The 21,250-nt window shown below is 40.1% G+C and overlaps 1 protein-coding gene across 2 annotated transcripts in view; it reads left to right on the forward strand.

Moving 5' to 3' along the window:
* Positions 1–21,250, forward strand: part of roraa (RAR-related orphan receptor A, paralog a) — a 248,884-nt gene that overhangs the window by 140,493 nt on the left and 87,141 nt on the right. The window contains exon 1 of one of the 2 annotated variants that reach the window (XM_046859209.1): positions 3,791–3,908. The exons of the other annotated variant lie outside the window; for it this stretch is intronic. Coding sequence (XP_046715165.1) covers positions 3,815–3,908 — 94 coding nt within the window. The 5' untranslated portion in view covers positions 3,791–3,814. Of the gene's footprint in view, positions 1–3,790; positions 3,909–21,250 lie in introns of those variants that run through there. 2 annotated transcript variants of the gene reach the window in all.

Consider the following 21,250-nt stretch of genomic DNA (forward strand, 5'->3'; position numbering starts at 1 on the left):
AATTGTGTACATGGATTATTAACTACATAAAAGCAAACAGTCAACCCCCCCCCCCTCCACTACTATTTTTCTCTCATGCAGAGAGGTACCAGCACATGCATATGATTGTGTACTGCGTGGAGTCGTCCTTCATGGCAACAGCGATAGCTTGATCATAGTCTGGAGTTCAACAAAAGATCTTTTATATAAGTATAATCACTTCATTCGCGGATGTTTTAGTAGATTGAATAGGATAAATGAATATAGAATTGGTGGGGGTTTTTTTTTCATTTTTTTGCCGTTAATTTCTTTACCATTAGATAACTGGATTTCCTTTATCCTCCCTTCATTGCACATATAAGAAGGCGGAGAAGGAGTGTACACAAACATGTGCAATCTCTCTTTTCAGCCGTGTTATAGTAATGCCAGCCAATTCAGTTCTTTCACTCTCACTGTGGGCTTTAAGTCCAGCCATGAACGCTAGTAGATGTGCATGTCCAAAAGGGAGTTTCTCTCTTGGAAGTATTCGGACAGTCTGATGTCAGAAAATGTTAGATCAGTTCCTGCTTAAAGCCTTTAGTGGTCATCAGGGAGGATTACGCACAGCAGTGCAGAGCTTTCTGATTCCCTACGTGCTGCCTCAACCCAGCATCCCTGCTCTCTCAGAAACTCCATGACCTGTGCACCACAAACATACTACATGTATAGCAAATCTAATCATGCTATACACTGGCATTTGTACACACACACAGACACACACAAACACACCACACACACACACACACACACACACACACACACACACACACATACACACACACACACACACACACACACAGACCATCGGACTGGCTTGCAAGAGCCGAATGGCTCCAGTTCATTTAAAGCCACACACAGGGACCAGTGGGTAATAACAGTTCCTTATGTTGTGCCATGAATCTTATTTATTGAGCATAAAGTGCTTTTTCAAACCACAGTTTACAGCCTCCATTTAAATCTCATCTATTTTATGTGGAGCTGGCACCTGGTATTCCCTCTGGTCATGTTTAAAAACGCTCCTCAGGATAGCGCAGCCCTATCACTATGAACATGTCTTTAGAGCTTCTGAACTCAGCTCATTTGAAGCGAAGACCTCCGGCTTTGCCGCTGGCCTTTTGGGCGTCTTATACGAGTTGTGCCTTGCTTTTTTGTTGAACTCCGTTTGTCCTCAAGAGGCTTTTTTTTTTTATGGACCACGGATAGCAGTTTGAAGTGTCGTCCCTGCTGAGATCAGTCTGAGATGGCAGTGAAGGAGAGTGAGCACAGGTCTCCCATGCTGCAGATGAATCCACGGGTATGACGGCTAAGGCGTGCCAGTGCCAGCACTCTGGGTGTTTTGTGTGTGGTAAAACTGGAACTGATAATTCCCTATAGAGATGTACGAGAATGTCTGGCCTTCTACTACCTCCCACTTAGGCCTCTCTAACGCTCCTTCTTTCTCACAGTGTCTCCTCTTACTGCTTTACATGGCCTGTTTTGACATGAGGCCATGATTTGTTTCTGTTTGGTGTGTGCTTTTTTTTTTTTCTGTGCCAGCAGTGCTCTACTGACCTACTTCATCTTAATCTCTTGATGTGACTTTAATAGACTGTATGCAAGGGGAGGGGAAGAAGGGTGTCTCAGAGTGCGAGGGGGAAGAAAGGAGAGATTGAAAGATCGAGACACTGTACAAGGGAGATAAAAGAAATGAAAAAAAAGAGGGGGAAAGAGAGCCAGAGAGAGAGAGAGAGAGAGAGAGTTCCTGGTAATGCTTTGGCCAGCAAATGAATTTGATGCCGTTATGTAACCTTCATCCCTTATAATCACATCATCGACTTTGTCAGGCGCTGAAAATAGAGGGATTGTAGAGTGAACTTGCTAGAGAGGTGATTGTGAGTGACCAGTCACATTTACTTACTGCTTTACTGTTTAAAGCAAATATCTTTTGACTGTTAATTCAGTGGGCTTGTTTCAATGCATCGATTATTTCTTTCTCTGAAAAGCTCATTGTGTCCATTTTTTACTATAAGCTTGCAGCTGGTCATGCACAGAAGTGTGCAATCTGGCCATCTAAGTATATAAAAGGAATCAGTCACTATGGTGTTGGTGAAGTATGCTCACCCCATCCAGCCCGAGGTAAAACCCCACTAGAAGGGAGAGAAAGCAAGTGGAGGAAGCTAAAGGCAGCCATGATAAAATCTTGCTCAGGCAAGCACGATAGGATCTTGACATTTGTTCCTGTTGTGCAGGTAATTAGCTCACAAAATCTCCCAGCACCCCACAGCCCTGATCAGATACAGTCTGTCAGCACTTCGACCTCAAAAATGTGTTGTTTCATTTTATAGGCTATGTGCAAGAATACAGCAACACAACAACAAAAAATTGTTGTCCAGTTACTTATGGCAGTGGTCCCCAGCCCCCGGGCGATGGATCGCCACCGGTCCATGGGTCAATTTGTACTGGGCCGCACAGAAAGAATACATAACTTACATTATTTCCGTTTTATTTATTATCTGATTCTGAACGATGTTTCATCTGTCTATGACTCACTCTTGATGCATGTCAAGATGCCTGCCTTGGTCACATGTCTTACCTAAATCCGCTACCTTCTTAAAGGGGCTCCACCGGCCGCTAACACATAATACATTACCACTATAGTAAAACCCCCAAGCTATCAAAATGAACAGAAAACACCACAGTGGATTCACGTTAATCATTATATTTAGAAAATACCAGTTTTTATGCCGGTCGTATCATTTTATTTTGTTTTATTTATCCGCCACAACTTAAAGGCGGATAAATAAAGTGAAAATATTGTCTGACATTAATCCGGTCTGTGATGCAAAAAGGTTGGGGGCCGCTGACTCAATCAGCAAGGGCAAAAGTGATGCACTAAAATGCATACACATGGACGTGCGGTTTGGCATGATTTTGATGGATTTTGATACACATCAGCCAGTTGTGGGTGGAGCGTCTGGGGTCGAGACTAATTTGATATCATGTCAGCATCAGTAAACTCTCTCAGCTAAATTCTTTAAACCCAAGATCCAATGGCCTGCCTAAATTTATAATATTGACTACGCTTTAGGAGTGATCATCAATACCTCTTGGCGCTGAGCTCGGTCTCAACTGCGAGTGTAAGCTAACACATAATAGCTGATGGCACGGGATAGAATTAATCACTGTGTATTTTTTCAGACCTGCCCAGACTGAAAACCTCGAAAAAATAAAATTTTTCCCACATTGTGTCTTATATCCGCTTTCCTTCCCAGCTTCAGGCTGGAACACTTCCAGATAGAGTGTTGATGGGAAGGGAGGGGTGAGAAGAAAGAAAAAAAAAAAAACACAGACACTGAATTAGTAGGATAACGAAGAAATAGTGCTCGGCCCTGTTGTTTATCCTTGTTACAGGCTTTTATGGCACCTATATCATGTGTGTGTCACTAACCGCAGTCCAGAGGCGCTCGTGATTGCATTAATTTCAGTCAGTACTACACATACTCGTATTCCAGAGCTATTTAAGCTAAAGTGACATTACCCTTGCTACTTGCTTATCAACTGAGTTGTCTGAGTGTGTCTTTAGCAATGCTATTAGCTTGTAGGAGCAAACCAAACCTGCAGAGAGAGGCTTTACCCCCCCTCAGCAGGCTCTGTTTGAATTAAGTTAGTAAGCCTTCAGTGCCAGGCATTGGCTCAGACAGCCAAAGAGGGGAGGGGAACAGTGAAAATACGACAAGGAGCAAAAAAAAAAAAAAAAAAAAAATCTGATGTATCGAGTTAGCTCATACTTAGCGGGAGAGCGAAAAGGGAAGCAGTGATGCGTGAAGCTGTATTATCAAATACAGATTTCCTGGCAAGCTCCAGAGACTCGTTCTGCTGCCGGCTTGTGCCAACTGGCAGCCTGCAATCTGGTGAGTGAGACTACCATGATGCTGATGGGCTGTCAAGCTGGTCAGCCGAAGCTCATGGGAGAGGAAAGTCGTTCCAGACGTCGTCATCAGGTTTGCACAGATACACCCTGACGCTTGGTTACGGGCTCCTGGAACATTCCCTGGAAGTGCTGTTTTGTGTCAGGGTGTTACATTGATTGTTTTTTCTTGGGTGTCATTGGGGTCATTCGAAAGAGGTCTTTTAAATAGCTTACTCTCTCTTGTGTCTCTGTTTTATGCTGACCCTGAACCCCCCCACCTACAAAAAAAAACTTTCTGTGTTTTGTCTCCTCTGCCAAGACCAATAAACAGGTAAAGGACAGTGCTAGAGAAAACATGTGCGATTCCTGTTCCGCATGCAGGTTTCGCATGCTGTCTCTTGTTTGTACCTCAGAATAAAAACAGATGCATGTGTGACAGCACCACGCGGGCCCAGAGAGCGAGAGCAGGCTCTGCCGCCTCTGTGGCTCGTCTGGCTGAAAACAACAGCTTGACAAATGCACAAGGGCCTGGTACTCGCATCAGACTCTCACAAAGCCATCCCCTGCTTTTCATCAGACGTTTATCAGTTGTGATAAGCAAGGGGGCTGGCTTTATGCTGTTCTCCCTCAGGCGGAAAGCTGCCAGTGCCTTGGGGGAAACATCTTTTGGGTGCTGAGGTATAGCGAAGGCTAAAGCCCATTCTGACAGGACCGATTCGAGACGCTCGGCCAGACAGGGTTTGTTCCCTTCCTGCCACTTTACATCCACTGCCTCTCCATTTAATTAGAATCACTTGTCATGTCCCGTATATCACCTATGCCTGGCTGTGGCACCTGTCAGCTGAAGAAATGTGATAGTTATTCATTGGCTCGATAGCCATGCAACAGCAAGGTCGCAGGACATAATGCACCTTGAGATAACTGGCCGAGTTGTGTGTCGGTGCGTAGCTGGAGAAGGTGTGTGCATGTGAACGTGCAGGAAAGTGCACAAAGAACTTAAGAGTAAATGTAAAAGAGAGTGAACAAAAAAGGCAAACGCTGTGTACCTTGACACACATGCAGGTATGTTATATTAATGGGAAAGGTTTTTCATTCTTTACATTCGTTAGAAACATTTCTGGAATATATTTCAACCACAGCACAGATTTGTCAATAGGTGGAGCTTTCTATACCAGCAAATCTGACAGTAGGGCCAGCTGTGATATAAGGGTTAACAGGTTTTCATTAATGTGCTCTGTTTAGAACGTTTGCATTTCACTAGTAACACAGAGGGTGTTTTCTTCAAATGAGCTAAAAATATATGTAATCGTTGAATCTCCAGTGTCAGCAGTTTTACAAAATAAAGCTTTACGGACATTTGTCAGATAGGAGCCTGGTGAGAAAGCAACTGTTTATAGCTGCTATAATGTCAGTGATAACAGAAACCAGCTTGATTCAAAGACATTCCGAAAGATTAAAGGTAACCATAGATAATGCTTTGGCATGCTATTGTTTAATAAATAAAAAAAAAATGCTTAAGGTTTTTGCGAATTGCTGGGAGATTAGACAAATAAAACTCTTCAGGAAATGCCTTAATATAAAAATAATTCAGTTCAAGGCATTAATAGCCTTTTATGTCATTTTAGGCTGCATCAAAACACCCATTTGTTGATTACCTTTGTAAAAGAGCGCACATGTGCTTATTTACATGGGAAGTGTAGTCACCGGGTTGAATCACAGAGGAGCCATTTGTGTCTAATGTAATTCATGTGTGTAAACAGATCCTGTTGCCTGTGTGTTATGTGTTCATTAGGACATACTGTGGCTTGTGGTTCTAAATCCCTGCATGGGTTTTCAGAACTGTATAAGGTTATTAGCACCTTGCAGGCTATCCATCAAGCTAACAGTTGTTGTAAACAGGGTGGTAAACAAGGAGTAATTGGTGAGATGTTGCAGTATTCATTGTCACTTGATCTGAGCTTCATTTTTGCTCCAAGCGAAAAAAACAAACAAAAAAACTAACTACAAGTCTTTACTAGCTGACCATCGGAACTAATTGATTGATTGTAAAATATCACTGTGGAGCAGAGATGACAGAACAGGTAAGAGGTTACTCAATACATCATGGAGCTATTGAAGGCAGGTTTATGCTTTCTAAAAAATTCTCCCAAACCAACTGAAGGTCAGAAAAGCACTTAGGAAGGAGGCGAGCACCCTTTACAATAAAAACCACTCTGAAACACAAATGTCTGAACGGTCCTGATAATTCTTTAGGTACTGGTCAGTAGTGATGTAAGAGAGGCTGGAAACTGACAGGGGTTTCAACTGTAAGTGTGTTTGAAGACATGCTGTCTGAGACATTGGCTATTAGTGTCACTACATATAGCAACACTACTTTTTTAACTCTATTTGTCAGTAGCTAAGTGACGGGACACAGGGACGACATGCCAAAGTTCACATAAACTGTTAACTTCAGAGCTGCTAAACTGTAAGACCCAGGGTCAATCTAGAGATCATGGAGTTGCCCAAAATGAAAGACCCAAAGTGTATATTAAATACACTCTATGGACAAAAGTATTGGGACACCTGACTTTTCCAGCCATACAAGATTCTTCCCTAAACTGTTACTAAAATTTGGAGCCATGCAATGCCATAGGATGGCTTTAGAGGCGGTTGCATACAATTTTCTAAACACTTAAACTAAAAGACTTAAACCTGTTCCAGCATGACAATGTCCCAGGGCACAAAACTAACTGCATAAAGATAAGGTTTATATGGGTTTATAGTGGAACTGAACACCTACTGAACACCTTTGGGATGAATTGGAAATCTGTCTGCACCCCAGGCCTCCTCACCTCACATCAATACCTGACTTTGCAAAAGCTCTTGTTGCTGAACGAGCACAATTGTCCACAATCACACTCCAAAGTCTAGTGGAACATCTTCCCACAAGAGCAGAGGTTATTGTAAAATCAAAAAGGGGACTAAATGTGTAATGGGATGTCCATAATTGTGATAGTTGCGTTTCAGGCAAATTAAATCAAAACCCCTGCCAAGTCCGTGAATGTGGTTTGTTGAAACTTTTGTGAAAAGTGCATTTAGATTTCATTGATCTCCATTGACCCTCAGCAGGCTTGTAGCATGTGTGAGGTATGAGACACACACACACACACACACACACACACACACACACACACACACACACACACACACACACATACACAGAGCAGCTCCCTGCTACTGTAGGTGTCATTGCTGCTGATGTAGTCTTATTGCTTGCGTTCCTCGGTTGCCTGCTGATCTGTCCATCTTTCCACTGGCCTCTGTAATTGCACCCAATAGTTTCATAGCTTTTTCTCTTTTCTCCTGCCATCTCTCCTTTCTCTCCAGCTGCTTATGAAACCCACATACTTTCAGTAAGTACAGCACACACATCTTCCTCTGTCATATTCTCTCCCTCTTTATGCTCCTCACTTCCCCCCCTCACTTGTTACTTATCTATCTCTTTTTCTTTCCTCTTACTACCTCACAAAATTTTTCTCTTTCTGATCATGGATTGGTTTTGGCCAGTGTCCCTCTTACTGCATCTCCCCCAGCCACTTTCCTCATATTAGCACCAGAGGCCACATTGAGCAGGCAGATACGCATTGGCTGCCACTGCCTGTGAAAAACGAGCTTTGGAAAGGCAATAAATTGCATCCAATTTAGAGATGAAGGCAGAAATAAATTTCTCTTTTTTTGAAGACTGAAGAAAAAGAAGGGGGGGTGGCTTTGGAGGTGGGGAGGAAAACGAGGCCTCCAGATAATTTCATCTCCACCTTTTATTTTTCTTGGCAAAATATTCTTTTGAAAATTTTCCTCCTGTACATATTCATTTAGAATTTGTGCAACAATTTGTGCTTCAGTGTTCAAATAGCTTTTTTTTCAGGTCATGAAAATAATCACTTTTGCCTCGGCTGGTGTTTTGCATCTCAACTCGATAATATGGTTTGACTCAGAGGCGGTGTTTAGAAGAGAAAAATTAATAAGACGTGATTTGGCGTAGACACTGTTTTTTCCATCGTCTTCTTCTTCTCCCTCTGTTATTCTACATCCTTATTGCATTCAGCTAAATGAACTGTCTGAGAAACTTAAGTTCCCCCATTGTAGAGCTGTTGAAGATCCAGCAAATGAGCGCTTGTGTGAGGTAGTTTCGGGAATGATTAAAGGAACTGTCTGCTAATGACCACATGAACATCGCTCTTCCCTTTCTAACTGCCTGTTTCTTAAATGCTTCCAGAAGCTTCCATTCTCTCACTCCAGCACACAGCTAAATATCTTTTGAAGTCATGAAAGAAATCATCGAAACACTTCAAACCGAATTGCTTTGCGTCCTAACAAATATACAAAGATGATCCTTCTGTTCTTTCACCACTACAGTGAGAATACGAGCCTCACGTTTACTTTCAAAGCCTAAAGGGAAGCGAGCGTGTTTGTGTACAGGTAGAGAAGGAGTTGTGGGCCGTAGCTTGTTTTACCCTTGCTGACAAACAACAGAGAGAGTCATGAGGGGGAAGCACTCTAGAGGATTGTAGCTCATATTGCTTTTCTCGCTCCCCATGTTTCCACTCACTTAAAAGGGGAAAAAAAAATGTTTCAATTCCTTCAATGCGGCTTTTCTGAGTTCTGACATCTCAAACGTGAGGTGTCTAACCTGGTATGAAAAAAAAGAAAGGAAAAAAAGCAATAAATTTTAGTTTATTTTTGTTTTATCTTGCTTGATTTTGGAATTTCGTTTGAGCCCTACATCTTAATGTAGTATTTCAGTACGTTATTAAGTTGCATTTATTTCAGTTAAAAGTCAATGCGAGCTCAAGTCTAATTGCCATATGGGTAGTGGATTGTGCAACTGCATTTAATAGCCAAGTCTTACTTGAGACTGTGAGATGACTTGTGCATTTCTGTTGCCATATTGAATCCTTCTCTCTGGCTCAAAATGTAACGTGCATGTCTAGAATTAGATAGGTGGCAAAATTATTCTCAAGTCCAAAGCCATCCATCTGGGAGCTCGGATATTATTATGAGCCGTGCAATAGTATTCTTTAGGGAGGGAGACTGCTATATGAGAATATCAATTATATGAACTAATTTATGGCATTAATAACTAGAGTAAAACACACCCTTCAAAAATGTTGTGCAGTACATTGAAAAAAAAAAACCTAACAAGACGGTTCATGTAGTTTACTCTGTTTTATTTGTGTGTATGTAGTACATCTCAGCTAATGAATAAATCAGCTTTGACTCAGACAAGATCTCGTTCTCTAGCTGTTAGGGTGTTTCTTAGTGCACATGGCCCACGCTGATTGGACATAAGACTCCTCTGGTTTTGCGTTCTACCTCAAGGCTGAACTTCAATTTAGTCCGTGTCTGCTTTTAGCCCTGTAAATTATGTAAGCACAAAGAGCAGTAAAGAGCTAAATGGGCCGTCTAACATGAGTGCAACTTCCAAAATGATGCATTTTTAACTAAAGCCTGCAGTGCAGTGCATGTTTGACTAGCCTTGGGCCCCTCACTGCATGCAAACCCACACTGCAGGTGTATAGCAGTGGCTCTTCATTTGGGCACTGTTTGACATGTGGAAACCTGCAGAGAGCTTTTTACACAGATTTTTTATTTTTTTGGCTGTTTAGACCAGTGGACAGAAAAGAATTTCTAATAAAAAAGGTCTGATTTGAATATAATATCATTTAGGGCTTGGTGATTCAACAAACAACCTGTCACTCAAATCAAGTTAGAATTTTGGCAAGATGTAGGAACTGTGTGCAAAAGAGCAGTGCAGAAGATTAAAGAAAAAAAAAAAAAACATTTATGTCTGTTGATTTGTAATCAATTGAAAATCAATTATTATTACAAATATTGCTATTAATATTTGCAATAATAATAATAATAATAATAATAATAATTCTATTTTAACATCAGATCATAAGTATTTTTTTCTTGTCATTTTAAAAAGTAATACATTTGTTTAATGTATTTTAGAAATTTTATAATAGCATAATTGATCATGATACTGATATGTTTCTCGTATTACCCAACTCTAATATCAATTATATAATATTAATTAACATCCCTGCCACCTGCAGTAATATTCTGAGGTCTCTGTGCACAACCTGCACTTATATTAAACTGTATAAAGCAAGCACTGTACTCGTTTCTCCTGTCTGCCTTGGGCTCCGGGCTGCCACACAGTTAGTGTGGCCTATTCGCTGAAGGGAAATCGATGTTGGCTCTTCATGGAACGCTGATTCTGTCTGACTCCTGTGGAATAATTAAAGAGCCCCTTGCCCTGTCGCCACCATCATGATGACTAATGCACTTCATGGACTGCAGCTCTTACATAAATCAATAGCATTTTTATTTATTAATTTATTTATTTTGCTGTCAGTAAAAACGCGAGTTTTTTCCTCGCGGCAGTTGTGGGTCAGTGTGTCACTGTGCCATGTCAGCGATGTTGATCCGTTCCGACAGGCTCCATTCCTGCACAAGAAGAAGAGAAACACACATTCCCATTTCCACCACAGCAGGACAGAAGACATTGTATTAGTCACAGAGCGGGTGAGGGCATGGCATTCTTGCTTTATTACGTCAGATGATTAAAAGAATGCTGCGGGGCTGAACACAGGACGTAAGGTCATCTGACTTGTAATTTACATGATGGCTTTTTTGGTGAAGCGATTAAACTGAATTATATGGAAATCTCAAAATGCTACCAATGAATAATCTAAAATTAAACACTGCTAAGGGACATTTTATTCATATCCTTTATAGATTATTCATATTTACTGTAAAGAAATTCTTCCATGTCCATTCCAGGATTCCAAAAGATGTCTTCAGTAGATGGGATTATATTGTAATAAACAAAAACATGAATTTTAATTTGCATTTTATTATAAAAATACAGTGTATGTTATATTCCTTTTGAAAAAGAAAATACAGTCTGAACATTATAGCAATAGTGAATATTAGTTATAGTAATTATACGAGTGCTTTCGGATATATTGTGCATAAGTGAGGTTTTATAGGAAACCACAAACATCAACAATAATCATACAGAGCCACGCATACATACATAATCAGTTCAGGCAAGAGAAAAATAAAAATGTGATGGACTGTGATATCCTTCAGGCCTCTGCAGGCATTAGGTTAGGAAACATTAAATCGATGCCCTGTAATGCGAATTGACTGCTGACTTTGATCATCAGCCTTGGGAGTGCTTTAGCATTGAATGCTGTCAGGCTGACTGACTCAAATATTCAGCAGGCAGAGGAAAAGGGGGTAGAGGAAGAGGACTGCCACATACGTTCATTCGAAGTATTTAAAGAGACACGTTTAGCAAATGGAAAGACTGAGTGCAGTTATATTACCACCGGCAAGACCGAGCATTTTACTTACAACGAATGCACAAAACACTCATTTGACACAGTGGGTCAACACAGGCAGCAACAGCTCGTGTTAGTTATCACGTTCTTCCCACTCATCAAGCCGTGTGTCGGACCTTACCTGCCCCTCCTGTGCTTGAGGCCTTCTAATTCCCATATCTGTCGAAGGCTAAGCTAATTTGTCTTATTTCTGCTCAACAACAAAAAGAAACGGTTCTAGAAAGGTCAGAAAAGCTCTGTATTCTGAACAGGATGCTATAAATTCCTTAATTCATAGCTCTTTCAGCCTATCAGCTAGGAAACAAGGGTTGCGTCTTCAGCTCATTATTTACCCATGCACACAGGTGTACTGTAAAGATGACCATGTTATGGTGTGAAGCCGCTCACCTACAACTCCACAGCCTCCATACAGATTTCTCTCAAGACATGCTCCAGTTAAGCAAAAGGCAGACGTTGTTTCGAACAGATTGAGAGTTCTGTTTTCACGGTTAGGCACTATTACACACACACACACACACACACACACATACATACACACACACACACACACACACACACACACAGTTTTACACACAGTTAAGGTGTAATGTGATTTCATCGAAAGAAAGATGTAGTGATTTTAAACAGAGCAGAACAGAGCTTCTTTTCAGAGGGTTGTACATAAGAGTGACAGCACAGAGAAGAGAACGAAGCAACAGGTCGCCATTAATAAAGGAATAATAGAAAGTAGTAGAGAAGGATGGAAGAAAAGGGACGTTTTGTGTCTCTTCAGTACCTGAACCTAAACGCTGAACATACTGTAGAAGCTGAGAAGTAGCACTGATACTAGATGCAGCTCCTAACAAGCTGAGTGTTCAAAGGCTTTTCAGTGCTCCGGAGAACATGAAAGACGTGTTTAAAATTTTAAAATCCTGATCTGCTCCAGTGCTATAGAGGGAGAGCAGATTTCCTCGTCGCTCTAATCCCCCTGTTGCTGGCATTGTAAATTAATTAAGATGTTTATGATGGATGCTAGCACCTAATGGAAAGGTGATGAATAATTACTGCACTGTAATGCTACTGTTCTCATGCATTGGATAAGAGTGTGGAGATGAAGGTGTGGTTTATGACTGTGCCCTGTGTATAACCCCTGTGTTTCATTACAGCATTAGGGTCCTGCGGAAGCCTGCGATTCGGGTTTCAGAACTGCAGATCTTATGTGTGCCTTCTAGTGGGTCCACATCCATTCTGCATAGAATGTTCACGTTTCCGGTTATATTCCGTATTGTTTCACTAAGCGAGCATAAACCTTCCTAAAAAACATAACCCGATCATGAGAAATGACAGCGGTGAAGCCTCCATTAAGTATTACAGACAGTAACGCTCAAGTGAGTGATAAAACATTAAACAGTGTGGACCTGCAAGAGTCTGCTTTTCAGTGATCCATGTCAGAGAAGCCTAAAGAATAAAATGTACCGTTGTACAGCTAACCATTTAAGAACATCGGTTGAGAACATCGGTTTACTGAAGGCCCGTGTTCACAGGGTTCAACCTGCAGAAGCATCCTCTACTTCTCAAAACTCAACCACTGCTTATCTGAGCTCACCAACTTTTAATGTACAAGGAAGACTTGCTTCCAGATTGTTCTCTGTTCTGGCACCGAGGTGGTGGAAAATACTTCCACTTGATGTCCAAACAGGTGAGAGACTAGCAGTATTCAAACAGTGTCTAAAGACCTACCAGTTTCAGCTGTGCTTAAATTAGCACTTCTTGGATATCTCTGCAACAGAAATTTGGGCAGATGGTATTCTCAGTCAGTGTCCTAATAAACCAATATTAGAATGTATTTACTGATGGAGACTTCAAGGCACTTTGTTAGTCATTCTTGATAACGGCATCTGCCAAATGCCAAAAATGTAACAACTTTTTCAAAACTATTTATAATTCCTTTTTTGTGCTATTGCCTTATTATTCAAGTCGATATATATATATATATATATATATATATATATATATATATATATATATATATATATATATATATAAAAATATAATGAGTCACATAAGATACAGTGGGGAAAATAAGTATTTGAACACCCTGCTATTTTGCAAGTTCTCCCACTTAGAAATCATGGAGGGGTCTGAAATTGTCATCGTAGGTGCATGTCCACTGTGAGAGACATAATCTAAAAAAAAAAAAATCCAGAAATCACAATGATTTTTTAACTATTTATTTGTATGATACAGCTGCAAATAAGTATTTGAACACCTGAGAAAGTCAATGTTAATATTTGGTACAGTAACCTTTGTTTGCAATTACAGAGGTCAAACGTTTTCTGTAGTTTTTCACCAGGTTTGCACACACTGCAGGAGGGATTTTGGCCCACTCCTCCACACAGATCTTCTCTAGATCAGTCAGGTTTCTGGCCTGTCGCTGAGAAACACGGAGTTTGAGCTCCCTCCAAAGATTCTCTATTGGGTTTAGGTCTGGAGACTGGCTAGGCCACGCCAGAACCTTGATATGCTTCTTACAGAGCCACTCCTTGGTTATCCTGGCTGTGTGCTTCGGGTCATTGTCATGTTGGAAGACCCAGCCTCGACCCATCTTCAATGCTCTAACTGAGGGAAGGAGGTTGTTCCCTAAAATCTCGCAATACATGGCCCCGGTCATCCTCTCCTCAATACAGTGCAGTTGCCCTGTCCCATGTGCAGAAAAACACCCCCAAAGCATGATGCTACCACCCCATGCTTCACAGTAGGGATGGTGTTCTTGGGATGGTACTCATCATTTTTCTTCCTCCAAACAAGTTTAGTGGAATTATGACCCAAAAGTTCTATTTTGGTCTCATCTGACCACATGACTTTCTCCCATGACTCCTCTGCTTCTTCCATTTTCTAATGATTGCTCCAACAGTGGACCTTTTTTCACCAAGCTGCTTGGCAATTTCCCCGTTGCCCTTACCAGCCTTGTGGAGGTGTACAATTTTGTCTCTAGTGTCTTTGGACAGCTCTTTGGTCTTGGCCATGTTAGTAGTTGGATTGTTACTGATTGTATGGGGTGGACAGGTGTCTTTATGCAGCTAACGACCTCAAACAGGTGCATTTAATTTAGGATAATAAATGTAGTGGAGGTGGACATTTTAAAGGCAGACTAACAGGTCTTTGAGGGTCAGAATTCTAGTTGATAGACAGGTGTTCAAATACTTATTTGCAGCTGTATCATACAAATAAATAGTTTAAAAATCATATATTGTGATTTCTGGATTTTTTTTTTTAGATTATGTCTCTCACAGTGGACATGCACCTACGATGACAATTTCAGACCCCTCCATGATTTCTAAGTGGGAGAACTTGCAAAATAGCAGGGTGTTCAAATACTTATTTTCCTCACTGTATGTTATAATGCGTTATGGGATGATTTTAAACTACAAGGAAAATTTGCTTTATAGCTTAGTGTACTCAGTGTAGCATCTCCTCTCAGGGTATGAGGTAAGTGTACTTCAAGGCTCTTCTCTGTTGTGGCATCTAAATGGTGGAATGAAGTTCCCCTAGATGTCCGAACAGCGGAGTCCCTGGCTATCTTCAAGTGACAGGTGAAGACCTTCCTCTTCCTGAAACACTTAAGTTTGCTTTATTAAAAAAAAATCTACAAAAAAATAACCCTTTCAACAGAGTTGCAGTCTGATTTATCTTAAGTTTGTAATCTAGCAAACCAGTGTAGATTCATTCATTACTAGAGACTCAAAGCACATTTGTACGTGGCTCTGGAGGGCGTCTGCTAAATACCGCAAATATAAATGTACTTTCAAGTCATGCAATAATGATTAAACTCAAGCCAAACTTTGCCAGGATTTCCCCCTTTACGTCGCTGTTCCCATGGCAACAGGCCCCACATGCTTGTCTTGTGGTTCGCGTTTCTAGTTCTTGCTCGACCCGGTTCTGCTTTTGCTTTTACCTGATTGGGTTCACCTGGTTTGTGTTACTGCCTTAATGTTGCATCATACATGTTGTATCCTAACTTCCGATCCTTTTTTTTCCGCTTCTTTCGTTTTCACATTCAATACTTATGAATTATTCTCATGTGAGGTTACCTGCCTGTGTTTTGACTGGATTTGCCATGTTACTAAGAAAACTGAGCTTACACACTTACATCCTATCTTTCTCTCTACCTTTGTCTTAACACAAATGTATGTGTACAAAAGTTTGTCACTTTATCATACATGAAAGCATGAAGAGCTTATGTAGGTGTTATGTTCCGCTGGGAACATCAGTGTTCACAAAATGGCTTATTATTATTATGCTTTGTTCGTCATTTCTTAGTGAAAATGAAACCTATGAGTTGTAGACTGTATACATACCACTTGCATATACATGGGAAATTTAAGCCATTTTAAATTTAAGCGGGCTGTCACCGAGCCGATGTCACTAATGAGAGCTTAACCAAGCGACATGCTCGGACGTCATTTGATACAGGATGTAATAGAGAAATTTGTGTTTGCTGATTTCTTTATTTTCTGAGCCAGTTCTCATCACCTCTGCTGCCTGACACACATCTGATGCAGCATGCATAGAGCACTAATGTGCTTGCCTCTGTCCTCATGCAGTTCTGTCCTTGCCAGGGCTATATCACATACCAGAGCCTTTCTTCTGTTTTTCAGTCAGGCCTCAAACAGGAAACAATGCTATAAGTTACTGAGTGTATTAATAGGTCTTTAACTTTTTGTTGTCACACACTGTTATATCCTGTGTTCCGTTGGCAGATTTATGGTTACAAACAATTTTGTGAACTCTGATTCACCCAGGCCAGTCAAGACAAAGAGACAGCTGTCTCACCTACTATTTATATGACTTCTTAATAGTTTAACTTCACTCAGATAACAAAGATGAGGCAACGTGAACAAAGAGATTGACTTACAATAATGTTCCAGACGAGATATATTCACATTATTTTCCCAAGAGTATATTTTGTAGGTAAGCACGCTGATTTTGTCTTTGTTTTAGGAATGACAGAAAAGATCATTTATGCATTGTGAATTGAGCAGTTTGAGGTCAAGGACAGGAAAGGGAAAGTTTAAAAAAAGTTTTTTAAAAAGGTGCTCATCTAAGAGCCAACAGAGAATCAGAACGAAAGCTGCAAAAGGTTTCTGTGGTACTTCAGCATCAAAGGGTCAAATGGATAACTAAACACCTTCTATCTTAGTTTTTATATTGCATGCTATATGCTTATCCGACTGTATTTTTTATTTTTTATTTTTTTATTTTACTAAGTACATTGTTTTGATGCTGATGGCACTATGCATTAGATAATGTCTAGTCACAAATACTACAGTGTTCATTATTACTGTTGTTTGTTTGTTTGTTTGTTTGTTTGTTTGTTTATTTATTTATTTAACTTACCATACTTTCGATTTTTCATCAGACTGAACTCTTGTTGACATAATTGCAGGATGTAGGTGATTTAAGTGTGTGTGCAAGCAGGAACGTAGCGAGTGGCTGCTCTGATGATCGCTGATCTCTAATAGGGATATCTTTGATCTGTAGAAATCATGCACAAGCTCCAGCTTTTAATTATACACAACATGAAAAATAGATGACGTGCAAAGTGCCAAGCATGATGGCAGTCATGTAGCACTGCTTTCTGTTTCTGCCTCTGCCACGGAATCTGCCTCTGCTGTACTGGCAGATATGTTGAGAGACAATTTCCATGTTCGGGTCCAGAGGCTACACAGCAGTCTTGTGTTATTAATTGGATCATCGACAGACCTGTAATTCCACTCATGAAGCACTTATTACCTGTGAGAGTTGTGGGGGGCAGTTAACATTATTGGCCTGGGCTTAGCACAGGCCAAGTTCATTATCCCAGTTGTACTATTACATTAAAATCCATCTACTGTCCAGTATGAAAGCAGCACCTGTACTCTAGGTCTTGGCTACTACCTCTGTGGGCAGTGTGAGCTCTCTCTCTCTCTCTCTCTCTCTCTCTCTCTCTCTCTCTCTCTCTCTTCAAAACTTCTGCACTTTCCTTTTGCAACATTCCCGGCTTTCACTAGCCGAGACAGAGTGTCCGACAGGGATTATGAGGAATGTTTAATTCATCTATGCTCAACCTGCTTGCTTAACATTCTGTCTGCTCTGCCACACTGAGGTGTCTCAGGAAAAGAGAGGAGAGGATAAAAGTAAAAGAGAATTAGATAAACAGTTCAAATGAGGTGATGTAGGAAGAGAGAGATGGTGGTAGACTTGCATTTTAAGATGTGGTTTGCTTTGGAAAGCACCCCAGCCCACTCCAACTTTCAGGATGTGAAATGCTATAGATTTCACATAAATGGTCTAGGAAAGAGGGGGAGAATAAAAAAAAAGAAAAACAGATATGTGGTGGCTCTGCAGTCATTCATTTGACTGAATTCAATTTTTGCACTATGAGATACTCTTTTTTTTTTTTTTTTTTTTTTTTTAATAAGATGTTTACAGCTGTGACATTTTGATGGGTGGAATTTCTCACTGTTTTCTTTATGAGTCATAAAGACCAGGCTGAGAATCAGGGTCCAGCATTCAGTAAACACTCAATAGCCATGCATCATTGTTCTGCATGTTCTAAGGAAGCGCTTAAGCCATGTGGCGTATTGCTGTGGTTTTCTGCAGTACAGTTTTGCTGACAAACATCGTTGGCACCCTTAACCGCAAATGAGTGAAAAATCAAAGAGGGGATGGGGGTGGGGTGTCTTTTCACAGGTGTTGAACAGTAAGTGAGATTTCTGTAACCTTTGCTGAAATTTCCTACTACTAATACAAGATGTAGTAAGTGACATTTACATGAATGTTGGAATAATCTACATAAAACTACATGAGTAAATATCAGAAGATTTTTTGTCACACAAAATCAACTTTTGTTGTGACCAGAATTCTCAGTGGGCTTCAAGCTATTCAAATTCAGAAATAGAGATGCATCCTTTTATACTCTATATAACATTATTTTATTAGTATGAAGTCTTTTTAGACTTGGAAACCATCAAATCCAAACAATCTTATCTACAATCTATTTTTCATGTGGAGCAGCATTGTACGATTTACATCAAAGGAAGTGAGTTTTTTTTTTTTATAAACAAACAGCTGCATTTGGTAGCACTTTCCATTCAGCCACCCCATAATTATCTATTAATGCATTTGTAACATCTTTACTACATCCATAAATTATTATATACAATATTAAATTATTTATGAAAATCCATTCAACTTTATGTCAAAGTTGTATTAAAGTGTGTTGTATTAAAGACATAACATGTTGGTAATGGCAGTGAAATAAAGGTGCCTGTAAGTACATGGGGGGGGGTTGCGGCTCAACATGTGACTCGATGCGGCGGCAAAATGCTCTTGTAATGCGTTTGACATTAACATTGATGTTACTAATGCATCTTATCACGCAAGATGCATTGAGGACCCCTTATTATCATGCATTTTACATTGGGTTTTAAAGGTGGTGAAAATAGCCATCAAGAAGCAACAGAATGAGCTTCTTTGTATTAAAAAGGTGTGTAAATAAACCTATATAACATTTAGAATTTTTGCTGTTGTTGAGTTTGTTTTCTGATGTAGGTTGTGTGCTATGAGCAGGGTTAGGAGATCTGTATGACAAGAGTGCTCTAATGGACATACAGTATAATACAGCATAGTTTGCCTAAATAGTGTAAAAACCATAATTTCAATCCCAATTGAAAAAAGTCTCTTGTGCTGTTTTTCGTACCTGTGTCTCAGAGGTGGACAAAAATGGCAGGTCAAACTGGTCAAAGTTCAATACAATCAATCGAATTTGTTATTAAGTGGACATTCCGATTCTCTTCATGCTAACCTATAAATGTTTTCTGTGCTATCCTGTTTCAAATACACATGCATGAGTGAGAGAAGCACTCTTTTTTACTCCGGTTGTGTTTCTGAAGTGTGGTTTGTAATGTGTGTGAGGGGCAAATGAAAGTCACACAATAGTTTTATATACCTTGTTAGCTTTATTTAAAATCAAGCCTATAGATGTATAGAAGAGTGTTTGTACAGTAGTGGCTTTTCTGGATAACCATAAAAGGCTTATTCAGTGGCCTACTGCATCATGTCATGATGTCCTGTCCTGCATCAGATGGACATTCATGAAAAAGAAGCACAGAATGTGTTTATTGTGAATCATATGGATGCTTGTGATATGTGTACAGTGTGCATGCACTTAAAACAAAGGGTAAAAAAAAAATTTATACTGTTTGCACTACTTGTTTTGTAATGTTCATATTTAACTAATAATAAACATGCCCTATTGCTGGGTTCACGACTAGGAACGTGAAGAAATATAAATGAACACATCGGTCCATGCACACTGAATGAGCCAATGAGCCACATTAATTATTCTCTCCTAATAATTTCACAGTACGTCAGTGAAAAGTGCTCAGCAATACCAGAGGGCTGATGTGTCTTTATTTGTAGTGAGGTCAGCGTGAGTTCGGATTTCATGTGGAGCTCAGTGTGGGTCAGAAGCAGATCGGGGAATGGAAATATAATAAGGTGTGAGATTACACTCAGTGTCTGAGAGGGTTAAAGCAAGACATCTTAATATGTTGTAATTTCAGGGTTGCCAAGTCTCAGCAAAATTCCATCTACATTTTGAAAACCAAACAGTAAGACAAGAAACTAGCCCAAAATGTTCGGATATTTTAGGCAATGTAGAGCAAAGGCATTTTTTTCTTCAATTTCATTGAAGCATACACAAGTTTTTGTGCAATTATTATTATTTTATAATCAATGCCTAGTATAGACATTGTTAACACCATAAGCCCCCCTTTCTCTCTCAAATTCTTTACAATATAAATGAACTTGTACTGTGATTATACTGTCTGCCCTTTCATTGCCATTTGGTATGTTTGTGGAATTTAAATTAGATTAAATACTTCATATTTGCTTTAAAACTAGATTCCTGCACAGACTATATTTAAGAAAAAAAAATAAAAATAAAAAATTACAATAAGATTAATTATTTTCAAAAATTTGCCCAGTTTACTGTACAAAGCAGGAGCCTGCATAATCTGATCAGTACATTGCAAAACCTTTTCATCTACTTATCTTTTTATGTTTAAATAACTATGAATTGTTCTCTATTTCACTACTATCCAGTGGCTTTGTTCACACTTTGCAGCCTTGAGCCACTCCTGAGTCTGGGCAGGCGGGCTTGCTGTGTGTTGAGGGACTGCTTCTCTGTAATCATCGTTTGTTTAAGCACTCGGCTGAATGGGTTTGTGTTGTGCTGCATCTTCAGCATAGCAATAACGCTTATCGGCTGCGTTCCCTGCAGAACAATTAAAATTCCATCAGAGTCGATCTGCCTGCCAGCCATGCCTGCTGTTCGGGTGCCCTTCCTGGGCTCATGTCAATCCCTACGGCTGCCATGTATTATTCACGAGCCTCAAGACAGCGTTCAGGACTCACCTGGAGCCTCCCAACTCCAATAAAGGAGCAGGTCAGTGGAGTAGATGGTACATTCTCCATGGCCTATAGATCACAGTCTCACTTTATGATGCTCTGACTCGCTATGACCTCCTCACTGGATCCTTATGTCAGAGACATTTGTTTTCTTTTCTTTCTTTTTTTTTTATATCACACGTGCCAAACCCTGGTGTCTGGTTTTCATCTCGTTCTCTCTTTTTTTCAGTCTGTCTTGACACTAAAGCAGCATAATTTCCATGTCCTCTAAAACTAATTTGGATGTAAATCTGCTATTTGCAGAGAACTGTGCGGCAATGTGGTTAGAGGGAACCTGTGGATCGAGCAGAGTTGGGTTGCTTTTAGTTAAAACCAATTAGAAATGACCAGAAATAACAGCGCCTGGAGATGAAGAAGTCATTTTTCTCTTTAACCTCCCCGGAGAGACAGAGACCTCTCCATGGAGTTACTTAAGTGTTTTAGAATATTAGGGAGTGGCAGATGATGAGAATCA

Source organism: Silurus meridionalis, chromosome 10, assembly GCF_014805685.1.
Source record: "Silurus meridionalis isolate SWU-2019-XX chromosome 10, ASM1480568v1, whole genome shotgun sequence".
Taxonomy (NCBI): Eukaryota; Metazoa; Chordata; class Actinopteri; order Siluriformes; family Siluridae; genus Silurus; species Silurus meridionalis.